Source organism: Pteropus medius, unplaced genomic scaffold (genome assembly GCF_902729225.1).
Source record: "Pteropus medius unplaced genomic scaffold, Ma_sr-lr_union100, whole genome shotgun sequence".
Taxonomy (NCBI): Eukaryota; Metazoa; Chordata; class Mammalia; order Chiroptera; family Pteropodidae; genus Pteropus; species Pteropus medius.
In genome coordinates, this window is record NW_024350319.1 from 2,667,401 (window position 1) to 2,682,008 (window position 14,608).

Consider the following 14,608-nt stretch of genomic DNA (forward strand, 5'->3'; position numbering starts at 1 on the left):
CGTGATATATACATACAATGAAATATTATTGAGCCTTAAATGGAAAGAAATTCTGACACATGCTACAACATGGATGAATATAAAGGACACTGTTCGTGAAATAAGCCAGTCGCATAAAACAAATACTGTATTTTACTTCTATGAGGTATCTAGAGTAGTCAAATTCATAAAGACAGAAAAGATGGTGGTTGCCAGGGGACGGGGGACAGAGGGGAAATGAGGAGCTGTTTAATGGGTATGGATTTCAGTTTTGCAAGATGAAAAAGTTCTGGAGACTAGTTGTACAACATTGTGAATATACTTAATACTACCGAACTGTACACTTAAAAATTATTAAGATGTCAAATTTCATGTTATGTGTATTGTACCACAATTTTTAAAAAAATGCCTTATTGTACTTCTACCTCTGTTGAGTCTGCCTGTACCAAATTCTTCTTGATGAACATATTTTATTTTGGGGTCATTTCCTAGTAAATCTTCTAAGAAGGTTAGACACATGATCCAGCAGATGAAATACTCTGAAAGCAGAAAGTGTTACGATTTCTTTCCTTTGAATTTACCACACGTATGCCAAAGACATTGGATATTTAATCATATATACAATGCAAAGCACTAGTATAACTGTAAAGGGAAAAAATCCTGTGTCTTCTTTCAATGCTCTCCTCACTATTTCTGGTCACTAACCTGTGACAGAATAAAATGTTTTTCTGACTCTATCTTGCCCAGTTCCCATAAAATGTCAGTTAGTAACTTTTGCTTAGTCTTCTACAGAGATATGCTAATCAATAAAAGGATCTAACCTGCAGCCTAGGAATTACTGAAACAACCTCCCTGCTTGAAACATACCTCCACAAGGAGATATAGAAGGTATATATAAAAATAATGATTGTTGATCAAAAGATTTATAGGAATCTCATGACTGGGACCACAACAACTGGAGTTTGTTGACCAAAAGCAAAGAAATTTCACCATCCCCCTTGGACCTTTGCTGATGTCCAGATGTCTATGGTCATCAATCACCTCCTGACCTCAAAACCCTCCTGTTTTCCTCATCCCCTGACATAAAAGAAGCCTGAATTCTGTACTTTCTCAAGATGGTTCTTTAGGATGTTAATCTACTATCTACTCAGCTTAGTAGCTTTCTAAATAAAGTCGTTTTTCTTGCCCCAGCTCCCTGTCACTCTACTTACTGGCTGTAGTGCAGAGAGCAGTTTAAACTTTCACTCATGTACAAAATGTACAGGATTTTTCCCTACTGTGGACAAAAAAAGGCCCACATTCTAAACCTAACAAACTCAGGAGAGGCCTACATGGCAGGCCTTCAGCACTTGGAGACCAAAAGTAACCACATAAGATGGTCTGAACATAAAAATTCCTAAAAGCAGGTAACAGTAGTTAGTTACATCCTAGGCCTTAGCTCCCTTGACAGAGGTCAATCTTTAACTGAGCCTGTCTGTTGTCTTTTTGCATCGAAGATAGTATACCTTTGAAATATCAGAATAACATCCTTTTCCACACCCCTCAGGGCACACCACAGGCAGCAGAGCAGGAGACCATAGAACCCCTCATTGTTATCTTGTTCCCTGAAAAACATCTCTGTGCGCTGTGTTATTAACTATCCTGTACCCACCAATGTGAAAGACGTGTCTATCCGCTTTACTTTTTATTCAATCCCGGAGATTTCTCCACTTTGCTTTTTTCTCCTGCTCTCTTAACCTACCACCAATAGATTTCATGTAACTCTCCGAAAGTCTCCTTTTATTCTAGTGTATAAAATAAGCTGCAAAACTGCCATTCTTCCTGGCAACTGTCCTCAGTTTGGCTCAAATAAACGCATAAAAATTCTCTTAAATTTGGAAATTTCCTTGACACTACCAAGCATATCTGCATCACCAGCTGGGTGTAGTATAATTTAGTTCTGACGCTACCTGAAGTTAGCATCAGATCTCAAAGATTGTTTCAGTCAGACATCCTGCCCCTCACTTCCAATGTAAGTCACAAGGCCAGGTTGTTAACTGTGTTTCTGACTGACAAGCTATAAATTGGAGGTTTCCTGTACCTCCTCCTTCAGGTTCAATTAATTTGTTAGTGGTTCAGAGAACTCAAGAAAAGTTTACTTACTCAATTAGCTACTTATTATAAAAGAATATAACTCAGGAATAGCCAGATAGAAGAAATGCATAGGGCAAGGTATGTGGGAAAGGACTCTAAGCTTCCATGCTCTATTCAGGCATACCACCACCCCAACCCCACCCTGTTACCTCCATGTGCTCAGCAACCCAGAAGCTGTCCAAACCTCATAGTTCTGGGACTTTTATGGAGGCTTCATTATGTTGACATGATCGATTAAATTACTGATTTAACCTCCAGCCCCTCTCCCTTCCACCTGTGGGGATGGGGGAGGAGGCTGAAAGTTTCAACACAAAGTTTCATCATGTGGTTGGTTCCCTGGCAACCAGCTCCCATTCTTGGGGGGTTTTCCAAAACTCACCTCATTAAACTCTGGAGTAGTTGAAACAGGCTCATTATGAATAACAAAAGACACCCATTTCACCTTTATGGCTCTGAAGCTATTTCAGGAACTGGGAACAAAACTAAATATTGTAACAAAAGATGTCCCTATAAGTCTTATATAGGAAATAACAAGGGTTTCAGGAGCTATGTGCCAGGAACAGGGACAAAGACCAAATATATATTTCTTATTATAAACCACAATATCACAACAGTAAACAGTATCTTCTCTATTACTGGGTCTCAATCAACTAACTGGATGCCATCCTCTTAAATGTGGGCAGACTTCAGGCTCTTGATTGTCCTTGTGTACACTTAAAGGAATTTGAATACATGTGGTTCAGGAAAAAGTATTTATTTGACACCTTTACAAAAATATTTAGGCACATAATTTTCATGTTTATGTCACCTGATTTACATATCTCCATCCTCAGTACCTCTTAAAAACACTAAAATGGTCACTTGGTAAATAGAATCTATATTGAAAAAATACTGTGATAGGTCAACATTTGAAGACACAAATCAGTTGATCATCAGCATGAGAAAAAACATTTATGAACAAAATAATCTCTAAAAACATTTTTGTGAGTCAATAAATCTAACCAGTAGATTTAGTTTAAAAAGTATTTTCAAAAAAGAAAGTTTAAAAAAAGACCCACCTTAGACTGTCTCCTCATACCACAATGAAGTGGCATCCGAATGCCAAGAACTAGAAGACAGGTTTAGAAAAGAGCGATGGTGCCAGAGGTTCACAAACACTAACTGGGATGAATAGCATGTCGTCAATGCATTTATCATTCAGAGAAGGGAAGAAGGAATAAACGGCCTGTACAGGAGCTACATTAAGATGGCAAACTGGAAGAGTTTTAACTGAATCGCCATTTTGAAGTGTAATTATCTTCCTCTAAGGTAAAGTAATTTTTTTTGTTTTTAAATTTACTACAAAATGTGACAGTACTACGGCCACACCACCCTGAATGTGCCTGATCTCATCTGATCTTTGAAGCTAAGCAGGGTCAGGCCTGGTTAGTACTTGGATGGGAGACCACCTAGGAATGAATACCAGGTGCTGCAGGCACTAAAAAAAAATGTGACAGTAATTTCTTTTTAAAGACTGATGGAAGCACCTGCATCACACAATGGCCACAATTATATCCAGTATGTATTAAAAAAACAAAAAACAAAAAACCATGAATAGAAACTGTTATTTAAGCATTCTGGAAGCAAAATACAAGGTCACATTTTTCAAGAAACACGTACATTGCCCAGGCCTCTAGCATTTAAGGAGCACAAATTAAGAATCTTGTTTTGCCTACAGTCTCATCATAAAATAACGAGAGTAACAAAATCTGCCAAGTGCCTAATATGTACCAGGCATTGTGCTAAGTAGTTTCATATCCACTGTCTCATTTATTCTGATTATTTTTTCCTCGATGATGAAAAATCAATTACAGCTTTATTGATAAGGAGGAACCAATTATACAAAGGTATGGGGAAGCAAGAATTTGTGCAGTAGAGGGAGGAGCGACTCAGGCTATTCACGGAATTCTAGCAGTCTGGCACATCTCACAGCTAAAAGACTAGTATGAGTTATAAAAGTCCTCTTAGGTTATCTAAAAAATGCTTCAGCTCATTGGGTGGGGTGCCCCTAATCAGTGATACTGATAACTGCAGGCAACTCACAAATCACTGATTCCTTTCATCTGCTTCTTCCTCTCAGGATCTGGCTAATTATGTGTTACTTACAGCAAGAATCATGTCTTCTGCATCCCAGCTTCCTCAGAGCTTCGTGCTGTGTATTGGTTTGACAGAGTTTCAAATCCACTTGTTTATGACAAAAAATGAGGTTGTAAGAGTAAAGTTACTTTGATATAAAAGTGATGTAAGATATGTCATGACATCATCTTCTTATCTGTTGTCCTTGATGAGCACTCAGCAGCTCATCTGCTGAGGGGTACCCCTGGGGGTTTATTGATAAAAAGAACATCTGAAGGAGCAACTATGGCAGTCTAAGTGATTGTGAGGAGAGTTTATGAGGTCTATTGGAGAGTGTTTGTCTGGGCGAGGCAACCCTTTGTTGATCTAAACAGTTCTCTGAAGACCTCTGGGGCATTAGCTCCTGCCATGGTAACAGCAGCTCTTTTACCAGCAGAGATGAAGGCCTGCAGCACCCCTCAGACGAGAATGTCTTGCCCACCAACACCAGGACCTGGTTCCCTAGCAGTATGCTCTAGCAACAAGGGATTTTTGTTTGTTTTGTTGTCTTTTTTTGTGCTGGCAGCTGGAAGTCAGCTCTCTGTTGGTTAAGTTGTCTTTCCCGAGAGCCAACCTGGTAGAAAAGGTACACCTCAACTAAACGATTTTTTTTTTTTTCGGTTTTCCTTGCATGGAACAATAGTGTAATTAATCTATCATTGCTCTGGAGTATTTTATTTTGCTATTGGCTTATGAAGAGACATTATCCTGTATACTATTGGCTTATGAAATTATTATAATTCCCGCAGTGCATGTATTAAATAGAATACTGGCAAAACAATTCCAGTCTCTAAGTATAATTTTATAGATGCTCAGTAAATCTTTGCTCATTGAATGACGCCATTATAACAAGAGCAAAGATAGGTCCAAAATTCTAGCTACTGTTCCAAACTAGTCAAATGTGAAACTCTACTATTCTTTCCATGAAGATCTTATATCAACTTTACTGACCCGAACTTCTCGTGGATTCTTGATACAATAAGACTATAGAAAACTTGTAAAAGCACTTTTTTTTAACCCACGTGCAAGTTGGATTCTACAAATGACTAACTCATAAAGTCAACAGCCATATAAGGTAATTAAAAATCACTTGACATGTCAACGATGTAAAGCCTGGACAATCTGAGTTATTCGAATCAGTCTGGCACTGACTAAAAGCAGACTGGCCAAAGAGGACTTCATTGTCACTAACTCAAAAAGAGGAGCCAGTAGTCACAAAAATTGGCTTTCAGAATTCTCATTATAGCTCATCTGTTTCATAGGATAAATTAAGGGTTTAATTCTATACTGCCATTTTTTTTCTCCCTAGGAGGTAAGTAATAGGTTAAAGAATTTTTTTTACCTTAAGATATCAACCTTGGGGTAAAAATCTAGACATTCTGGGTGATGCTAGAGTACCAGGTAAATCTCTAGTGTACCATAACCAAGCCTGCACATAATTGAAACAAATTCCAAAAGTGACTGCCAGTTTATTCAATCTCCAACTTCCCCAGGCTGCTTTCTCTTACCTTTAAATGTTGGTGGCAGTTGAAGGGGGCATCTAGGAATCAGTACATGGACAGAGCAGAGGCTCTAAGTTGTTCTTTTGTTTCTGGTCAGTCAGAAAGCTCAGCGCAGGCTAGGGGCCCTGAGGTCATGTGCATGTAATGAAACAATAACTATACGTAATTTTCTCAAATAAACCTGGAGAGATGACAGATCTTCAGGGGAACCTGACCTCCAAGATGCAGTTCAACACCTGGTAAAGTTCTAGCTCAATACCTCTAAACACATCCAAAGGCCTTTCATGACAAGAAATTCTACAATGCAAATTATTTCTCATGATAGAGTTCCTTCCTTCGTGTAGCTAACAGAAGGAACAAAACTGCTAAAATTAGCTCTCACAATGCTTTTCCACTGTATCCAGGTAAAAGTAGGCAGTGGCAGAAACAGTCACAGTCAGAGGTGCATATCAACTGAGGCCAGCCTGGAAGTTAGATAAAAACTCTGGTATACAGAGTGACCCATTACTCCCCCTGATTTGCAAAGCCTATTCCTCTGACTCCAAATTCAATCAACCATTTGCCTCCTTGAAAGAGTTCCAGCTAACTCAGCTAGCATCCCTGTTTCCTCACACCCTCAGAGGATGGCAGCATGGTTCAATGGAAAAAACATAAATTTTCACTTGTTAGCAAATCTCCTACTTTCTTTGAATCTTGTTTTCTCTGATAAAACAGGAATAATAAGAGCTATTTTACACAAAGTAATGTCCTATTCTCCCACTGTTTTTTTCCTCAGATTAAATGATACTGGAAAAAAGTGAACCTTAGGACCTCTTACATGGAGCTTATAACTTAGAAGTTGGCCATGAGGCTAATTTTAGAGATCCGGCACCACTGGTAAGGCTTTATTAAAGACAAACCAAAATAAGGGAAAAACATAAATATGAAAATGACTTCAATATAATTCTTCAAAAATAAAATCAAAACCTACCAGGTCGCCTGTTGAGGCACCAAAATACTAACTGTTTAGGTCAACGGAGCCCAGTGGATTCTAAACCCAATGAAACTGAAGGTAGTGTGTGCACCAGGGCAAAGGTACCCAGCCTCTTGTAAGCTCGCTGCACAACTGGCCTGAGCAAATACTCATCCCCAAAGTCAATGGATGTCTCTGAGCCAGGTCACAGGACTTTGAGTTAATACTTTGCCCCACTCAAAGGGCAATTCAGACAATGCCCATTGACAGCTGGTCTGCCAGGATGCAGCACTGGTCTTGAGAGAAGCTGGTATGCTCATTAAGTGATCCAGGGGACATGGGATGTAGGTGAGAGGTACGCTCATGCCATTTAAGGAGAAAGGAAGGTGATGGCTCTCACACTGACACTGCCAGAGAAAGACTAAGCCTTGACAATACAGAGAAATATCTAACCAAGCTTTCCCCTCAAAGCGGTGTATTCAGAAATGTTAAGAGCTACTCATATTGATTCAAAGAAAAGTAAAAAGAGTAGCAACTAAACCCAGAAGAGAAGAATAGAGAAATAGCTAGTTAGTCACCTTGCCTACCTGCCATTTTCACAAGAGAAGGACTCAGCTGCTTGGTTTACAAAATGTAGCTCTTCAATATGCAGCACTTGATCTCACATTTTAGCATGCGGTTTCATACTGTTGTGGGATGGGTAGGGCAGGTGCTCCTAACCCTATATATAGATTTGCAGCTTCTGAGAACTAAAAATTAAGTTCTGTGACTTGTTCATACTCACAACGTCCTCTGAATGTATCAACAGAGCTAAATTCTCTGTCACGCCCTTTGGCACTATAGAAGAAGTAAGATCATTCAATTACTTCCCAAAACATCTCTGCCTCACCAGCACTTAGTGCAATGCCTGGCACATATTACATACTCAATACATTTTAGTTGAATGAATAAATCAGATAGAAGAAAAAATGAGTAAAAGGCCTACTTCCTCCATCCCTTCATTATCCCCATCCTACATAAGAAAGAGGGAACAGCATATTTTCAAGGACTGCGCTCTGCTCATCCGATGAATCCTCAAGAAAGCCAACATGGAAAGCAATACACTTCAAAGCCCCACATATTTTTTTAGTGCCAAAGCTGTCATCTTTGGCAAATGCAGTAATATATCTTTATGAAAAAAATGCAATCATTAAGAAATATAATTCAAAGAAGAGAAATTTCAGACACTCGGCTGCATTTCCAGTAGAAGGCAGGCTAAAACTGCCTCAAGACGCAGCAATGACTTGAACGAAGGGGCTCCAGTTGGAGGACTTTATATATGCAGCTCTCAGGGTCACCTGGAAATCAAACTATGGAATAAAATATTTCAAAACACTGATGTTTCAACTGTTGGCACAGAAGAAAAATAAATTAAAAAGCCCGGTGCATTTTCCAGTCTCATATAAATTAATTCAAATGGCATATTTAAGAGTCAATTATAAGTTTCATAAAATTTTAAAAGGCAGCAATCAATCATCAGATTGTGTAAGTGCAAAGGAATGGTATTTTCTCCATAATCAAGACACCTCAGTATCTGTATAAGAATCGCCAGTGTTCAGAGTTGATCAAAACCTTGGGCCTACGTCGTCAAAGCAATCCTCTGGTCATACTGCTCCTTTCCCCTTAATGTCCAGTTTACTATTGGCCTCCGACTGTTTGCTCAGCTGCTCTTCAGAGAAAGTGATGTAGGAATACACCAGGCTCCCAGCAATGCTGCAAAAGAGAAAACCACCGTCAGGGAGGAAGGAAGGAATGGCAAATGTAAAGGGGACTGATGTGAGGGGTGGAGCTACTTTTATAAATCAACAGCATATAAACTAAAACAGATATTGCATTTTATCTACCAAACTAGATACACTCCCTTATCATGTTATTATCCACTATTGTTGATGCTTTGGGAAAATTTTGCATATACTAGCCAGCAGGAGTGCCAATTTAATACAACCTTCATGGAAGATGATTTGTTGAAATCAAAAACCTTAGAATTCTGCTCATCCTTTGACCTAGCAATCTACTTCACTGACAAACTGTGTACACCTCCACAGCCTTATCAACAAAGTGTTTACCACAAAATTTATAATAGCAGAAAATTAGATAAAGGGTAAATGCCCCAAAGTGGGAAATTAAATAAATTTATACAATAGACTACCATGCATCCACTAAAATAAGATAAAAATAGGGAATGACATCTTAAATGAAAAAATAATCTCATAAGACCTAATGTTTTATTTAAATGAATATGAATACGTATATTAATATGCATCAGAAGAAACACAAGAATATTAACAATGGTTACATCTGGAAGGTGAGATTACAGGTGATTTTTTATTTATATTTTCTGCATTTTCAAAAATAACCATTCAAGACAAAAAAATGCTATTTTTAATAAAAATGAAAATCATCTCAATTAATAAGTAAACATGCAGAACCTGGGAAATTCAGAGCTGGTTTCTCTCTGACTAGAATCAAGTTCACAGTGGAGAACCTATTATTAGAGCCCTAAGCCTCTGAGTTTGTTGCTGGTACCCCTCACTTGCCTCATACCTACCACCAGGAGAGTTCACTCCTTTTGGACAGTAATTACTCTTGTCTATTCTCTGTGGGAACCTCAAATCCACCTGGGATACACAGCTTCCTGCCTCAATCACTAAACAGAATGTAAGGTGGAGGAACTCAGAAAGCCAATACTCTAGACTGCCCTGACCTGCTCATCCACTGATCCTGCCACCCATGACTCCCTTAGGTTTCCAGCTGGCAGCCTGGACTGGGCTCTTTCAGATGTGTCGCCACCCTGGGTTTGGTCCCTACCTTCTGCTTGACCATTTGACTCATAAACTTGCCACTTATTTGAAATTAGTTCCATTTTCCTCTGGGCTTTGGCATCCCAGCCCCAGACCCAGACCCAGACCACGTAGCTACAGCAGGGTGAGGGATGTCTAGCTCCCACAAATAAGGAATCAAGATCAGGCACTGACAGCACTAATCAAATTGTGACCATTTATTAAAGTCTACTATGTGTCAAGTATTTTACATACATCTTCTGCTGTTGCTGTTGCAATATTCCTGCAAGGTACAATATCCTTGCAAAGTACTCATGAAGAAACTGAGTTCCAGAGTCATAACTTGCTCAGGGTCACAAAGCATCCTAATGATGGACCAGAATAAAACAGCTCAGTCTGATTTTCTGTACTGAAATGGCTTCATCCGTTATGGCCCCTGCTCCACTTGCTGTTGCAGTTGCCGGTCCTTATTTTGTCCCCATCAGCCTTTAAATTTCCCTAGGCCTTACTGTTAGCTCTACAGAGTCCCTTGCACAGGCCTGGCACTTTGTAGCAACACACTAAACGATTGCTGAACTGAATAGCCGTTATGGCCCCATTCAAAGAAAGGAGCCTCATTAACTCATCTCTTGTGCCAGCATTCACAGCTTTGTCTTCTTCACCTGGTAGCTTTATTCTATTTCTTTTTATTATTTTTATTTTTTATAATTTGATCTTTTTGACTCTTCTGGAAACTTTTCTTATTGTTCTTAGTGCATCAAGTAGATGATTTTTCCTGGTAGCTGGGCTCGGATCCAAAGAGATGGCTTACAGTAGCCTTCCTGACTGAAGCTAAAAATTCTTTAAGGTTCACATGTACATCTACATGATAGTCAATTTCCCTTTACCTCAAAATCCCACCCCACCTCACACAAAAGTGGCAGGACTGCTCCTTCTGTCATCCTATCCTCCTCTAGATTCCCCCTCCCATGACAGAAGGAGCAGTCCAATCTGAATAGAGAGAAACACAGAGGTGACATAGGGTTGATTAATGGATTCTTGACATTTACAAAGCTCTGTGATACGGGACAAGTTACTTAACCTCTCAAAGCCTTAGTTACCTCATCTGTAAAACGAGGTTGGAATACCACTCTTGTAGAATTGAAGTGAGAATTATGTAACTTATTTATATAACAATATATGTTAAATTATATACTGTAACATTATATAATAGGATACTATATTGCTTCAAAAGGTTAATTAGCATACAGTAGATATCCAATAGGGATAAAAGTCAAAATGCCAAGGCACGCCAGGGGCTAATGCTGTTGAAAAGCAAGAAGAAAAAAGTTTAGGTAGTTGCTGCTTTTCCTCATCTTCATGGCTGTACATCCATCCATCCAGAAAATCAAACATTCCTAAGTCTAGTAAGGCCTTCTTGTTTTTGGTCATCCCAACTAGACCTTAAAATTGTATTGTGAATACAATTCCACCATCTGTAGTTTATTAGTAACTCTCAGAGTGTTTTCCTAGCTGGGTATTCAGTCTTCCTCACATTCAGGCACCAATCTGCTTTTCCAGTACTACCCTTGTGAAATCTCTCTTACTCTAATCATACTGGAGTTAATCGCTGCTCATCCTCTCCAGTTCCCATCTAACATCTACATTTCCAGCTCAATGCTTTTGCTCATGCAGTACTCAATGACTGGAATATCTACTCTTTTCCTTTCTGCTTTTCTAAATCCCACCTACTGGTCAAGGCCAAGACTAAGTACTCTTTCCTCTATGTAGTTTCCCAAGCAACTCTCTGTAATTTTAGTTATTGAGACTACTACAACTTTTATTACTGGTGCCAGTCCGGATAGCTACTTCATGATACCTGAGTGTTAACAGCTGCTGAAAGCTCTTTTGAGAGAATGTATAAAAAAGTGCCTCATCATTGCTATTATTGTCATATAAATGCTTGTTATTATAAATGCTATATGATTCTTATATAAATGAAAGTCATTACCATTAACATACTCATTTCATACTTTACCTTCTCCTTCAGTTTAATTTCAACACAGTGGCCAAAGTAATCCTATTACAACTAAATCAGATCACGTCACTCCTCTACTCAATATCCTCCAACATCTACGTATGTCTTAAAAGTAGTTCCTAATGTGCCCCTCCACCTTACCTCATTTCATTCACTTCACTCCCACCACACTGGCCTCTTTGTTGTTCCCTGAACACACCAGGCACACTACCGATTCAGGGCCTGTTCACTTTCTCTTCGCTCCATAGATCGATGTGACTCATTCTCTCCAGTTTCTAGGTCTTTACACAAAATGTAACCCTCTCAGTAAGTGCCCCCACCCCCAATACTCCATATGCCCCCTTCCCTGCTATATTTTTCTCCAGTACAGCTAACATTTACCACCAGCAAATAGTTCTCTCATTTATTTATCTCTTCACTTATTTTCTATATCCTCTACCAGAAGGAAAACTATACAAAGGGTAGGGGTTTTGATGAGTTTTTACAGCAGCTCTATCTCCATTGCCTAAAACAATGTTTGGTAGCTGGCAGGTACCTACTATACACTTGTTTATGAATAAATGAATCTTCCTAGTTAGATAACACATTTTCGAAGGATAAATATTAGCCTACAGCTTTACATGCACTAAATAGTCGCTTCCTTTAATATATATAAAGTAAGGGTTCAACAATTTTGATTCTTACTCTCCCTGCAAAGGGAGACAGAATAAAGACAAATCAGTAGTAAGGCAGGAAGGAGACTTTGGAAATGTTCAAAACAAAGAGGGGCCATTTTAATCTCTTATCCTATGTGCCCTCAGAGGGCTCAATCATGGGGCATTATTTTTATAGTCAGATTAAGGTTAGAATCTCAGCTCTGCATCTTACTATGGTAGCTGTGTGATCTTGGCCAAGTTATTTCACCTCTCTCTCAATTTCGTTATCATGTAAACTGGGGTATGATTAAATGAGATGATACGATAAAGATGGCCATCATCTACTAGGTACTCAACAAACAAAATCTCTTGTCTTCCCAGATATCTATTTATGTTCTTTCTATACTAAGGTAAGTGCTGGTCTGTGCACATACTTTAAAAATACTTTAGTCACAGAAGTCTGGCCAGGATGTGAACCATTTTGTCTACCTAGAAGTTTTAGAATAACCTAAATGGTATAGACACTTTTGAAAAAAGCTTAGAAATTTCCTATGAACATACACTTACTATACATCCCAAGAATTCTACTCCTCAGTATTTACCCCAAGTAAAATAAAAACTTCTGTTCATATACAAACTTCTAAGCAGATGTTTAATCAGCTAACACAAAACAGGTAAAAAAATGGAAACTACCCAAATGTCTTTCAACTTAAGAATGGATAAAAAAAACAGTGCTATATCTATAATGGAATACTACTCAGCAATAAAAAGGGACAAACTAGTGATATATGCAATATAAAATCTAAAATGCAACATAGAATGCAAATGCAATATGTTAAGTGAAAGAAGTCAAACCGAAAGCTACATATTATGTATCATTATATGACATTCTGAACATTATATGGATAGAAAACAGATACTTATCAGAGGCAGAGGGTAGGGGAAGAGGTTCAAAGCAAAAGGACAGGGGGAGATTTGGAAGAGTATACAACTGTTTCCTGTCTTGAATGTGGTATGGTAATTACATGACTGTATGCATTTGTCAAAATTTGTAAAACTACACTAAAAGGGATAAATTTTAATTTTTTTTTAAATGGAAGAAAAAGGTCTACGGCCATGCTACCCTGAACAAGCCCGATCTCCTCTGATCTCGGAAGCTAAGCAGGGTCAGGCCTGGTTAGTACTTGGATGGGAGACCACCCAGGAAGACCAGGTGCTGTAGGCGTGAAAAATAAAGGATTGTAAGCTGACAAGGTCCTTGCAATCTGTGAGGTCAACCCAAGGGTTGCCTTACCTAAAAAATTAAATGAATGAATAAATGAATGAATGAATGAAAAGAATCAAAGATAAAGGTGAGTTCCAGAGATTCTAAGAACTCCAGTCTGAGCAGTTATGAGGATGATGATGTCATTAACTGGAAAGGCTACATATTCAGGTCAAAGCCACAGACCAGAGCCCAGGCACTAACAGAAGTACAGAGGCATGCTCTGTCACCACCCTTCGCCATTCATTCTCCGCTCTCTCTGTACTTTTTTGGGCTTGGCCACTGAAAAAGGACATTTAGGGGAGTTGAAGACAATCGGCCTCTCAATAAGAGCCCTACTGAAAAAAATGCCTCCTTAAATCATAGAATCAAATTTGGATGGAATGGAGAAGCTACCAATGCAAACCTCCACTTATTGCACTTGAATCGTACCAGAGAGAGAGCTTTTTAAACTTTTCTTAAAACGATAAAGAGACTAGGCAGGATGGAGGGGAGCTAGATGTATCTGGGTTTAATCAGAGACTCCTTTAAAATACAGTTCAATTAGTGATTTCCTTCAAAGTGTAGTCAGCCAGGGATGGAATGATACCATTCCCAAAGTAAAATCTAGTAAGTAGCCACCTTAAGTTTCTTATTTACCTTAAAAAAAAAAGAAGAAGAAATGTGCATATCCTGTGAGTCTGCTTAATAACTAGTGGAAGTGAAGAAAATGTAAACAATAAAACCATTTTTCATTTTACGAAGAAAATGAAAAAAATTATACAATATATATTTTCTTTTACTAAAGTTGACAAGCACACTATAATGGAAATAGTATTTGAATAGAAGGTCACCTGGATTTTAATTCCAATGCTGCAAATAATTTAAATGCTGAGTGGCTGACTAAATACATCACATATTCTCCCTAGCCTTGTAATAAAACATGGATTAAAGAGATACGGCATGTAAAATTTATTACAATAAAATGTGAAAGCAATTAGAAATTATTAAAAATACTACATAAGAATAGCAAGTACCAATGATGTCCTCCTATTCAATCAACCTTGCTAGCAAAATGGTACTGTTTAACCAAAACTATAATATACTACCTGACACAAAAAGAAATTCCACTGGGAGCATTTTCAAGATGTTAGATTTGACATATATTAAGCTG

General features: G+C 38.4%; 1 protein-coding gene, 1 non-coding gene and 1 pseudogene across 2 annotated transcripts in view; 2 read left to right on the forward strand and 1 right to left on the reverse strand.

The window, feature by feature from the left end:
* Window positions 1–2,850: 2,850 nt before the first annotated feature.
* SLC35D1 (solute carrier family 35 member D1) overlaps window positions 2,851–14,608 on the reverse strand; it is a 46,777-nt gene continuing 35,019 nt past the window's right edge. The window contains 1 exon segment of the mRNA XM_039838533.1: window positions 2,851–8,472. Within this exon segment, the coding sequence (XP_039694467.1) occupies window positions 8,364–8,472 (109 nt within the window). The 3' untranslated portion in view covers window positions 2,851–8,363.
* On the forward strand, window positions 3,467–3,589 carry LOC120583473 (uncharacterized; annotated as a pseudogene).
* LOC120583417 (5S ribosomal RNA) lies at window positions 13,298–13,416 on the forward strand. The gene has a single exon (XR_005647792.1). It is a non-coding gene; the product is annotated as a 5S ribosomal RNA (ribosomal RNA).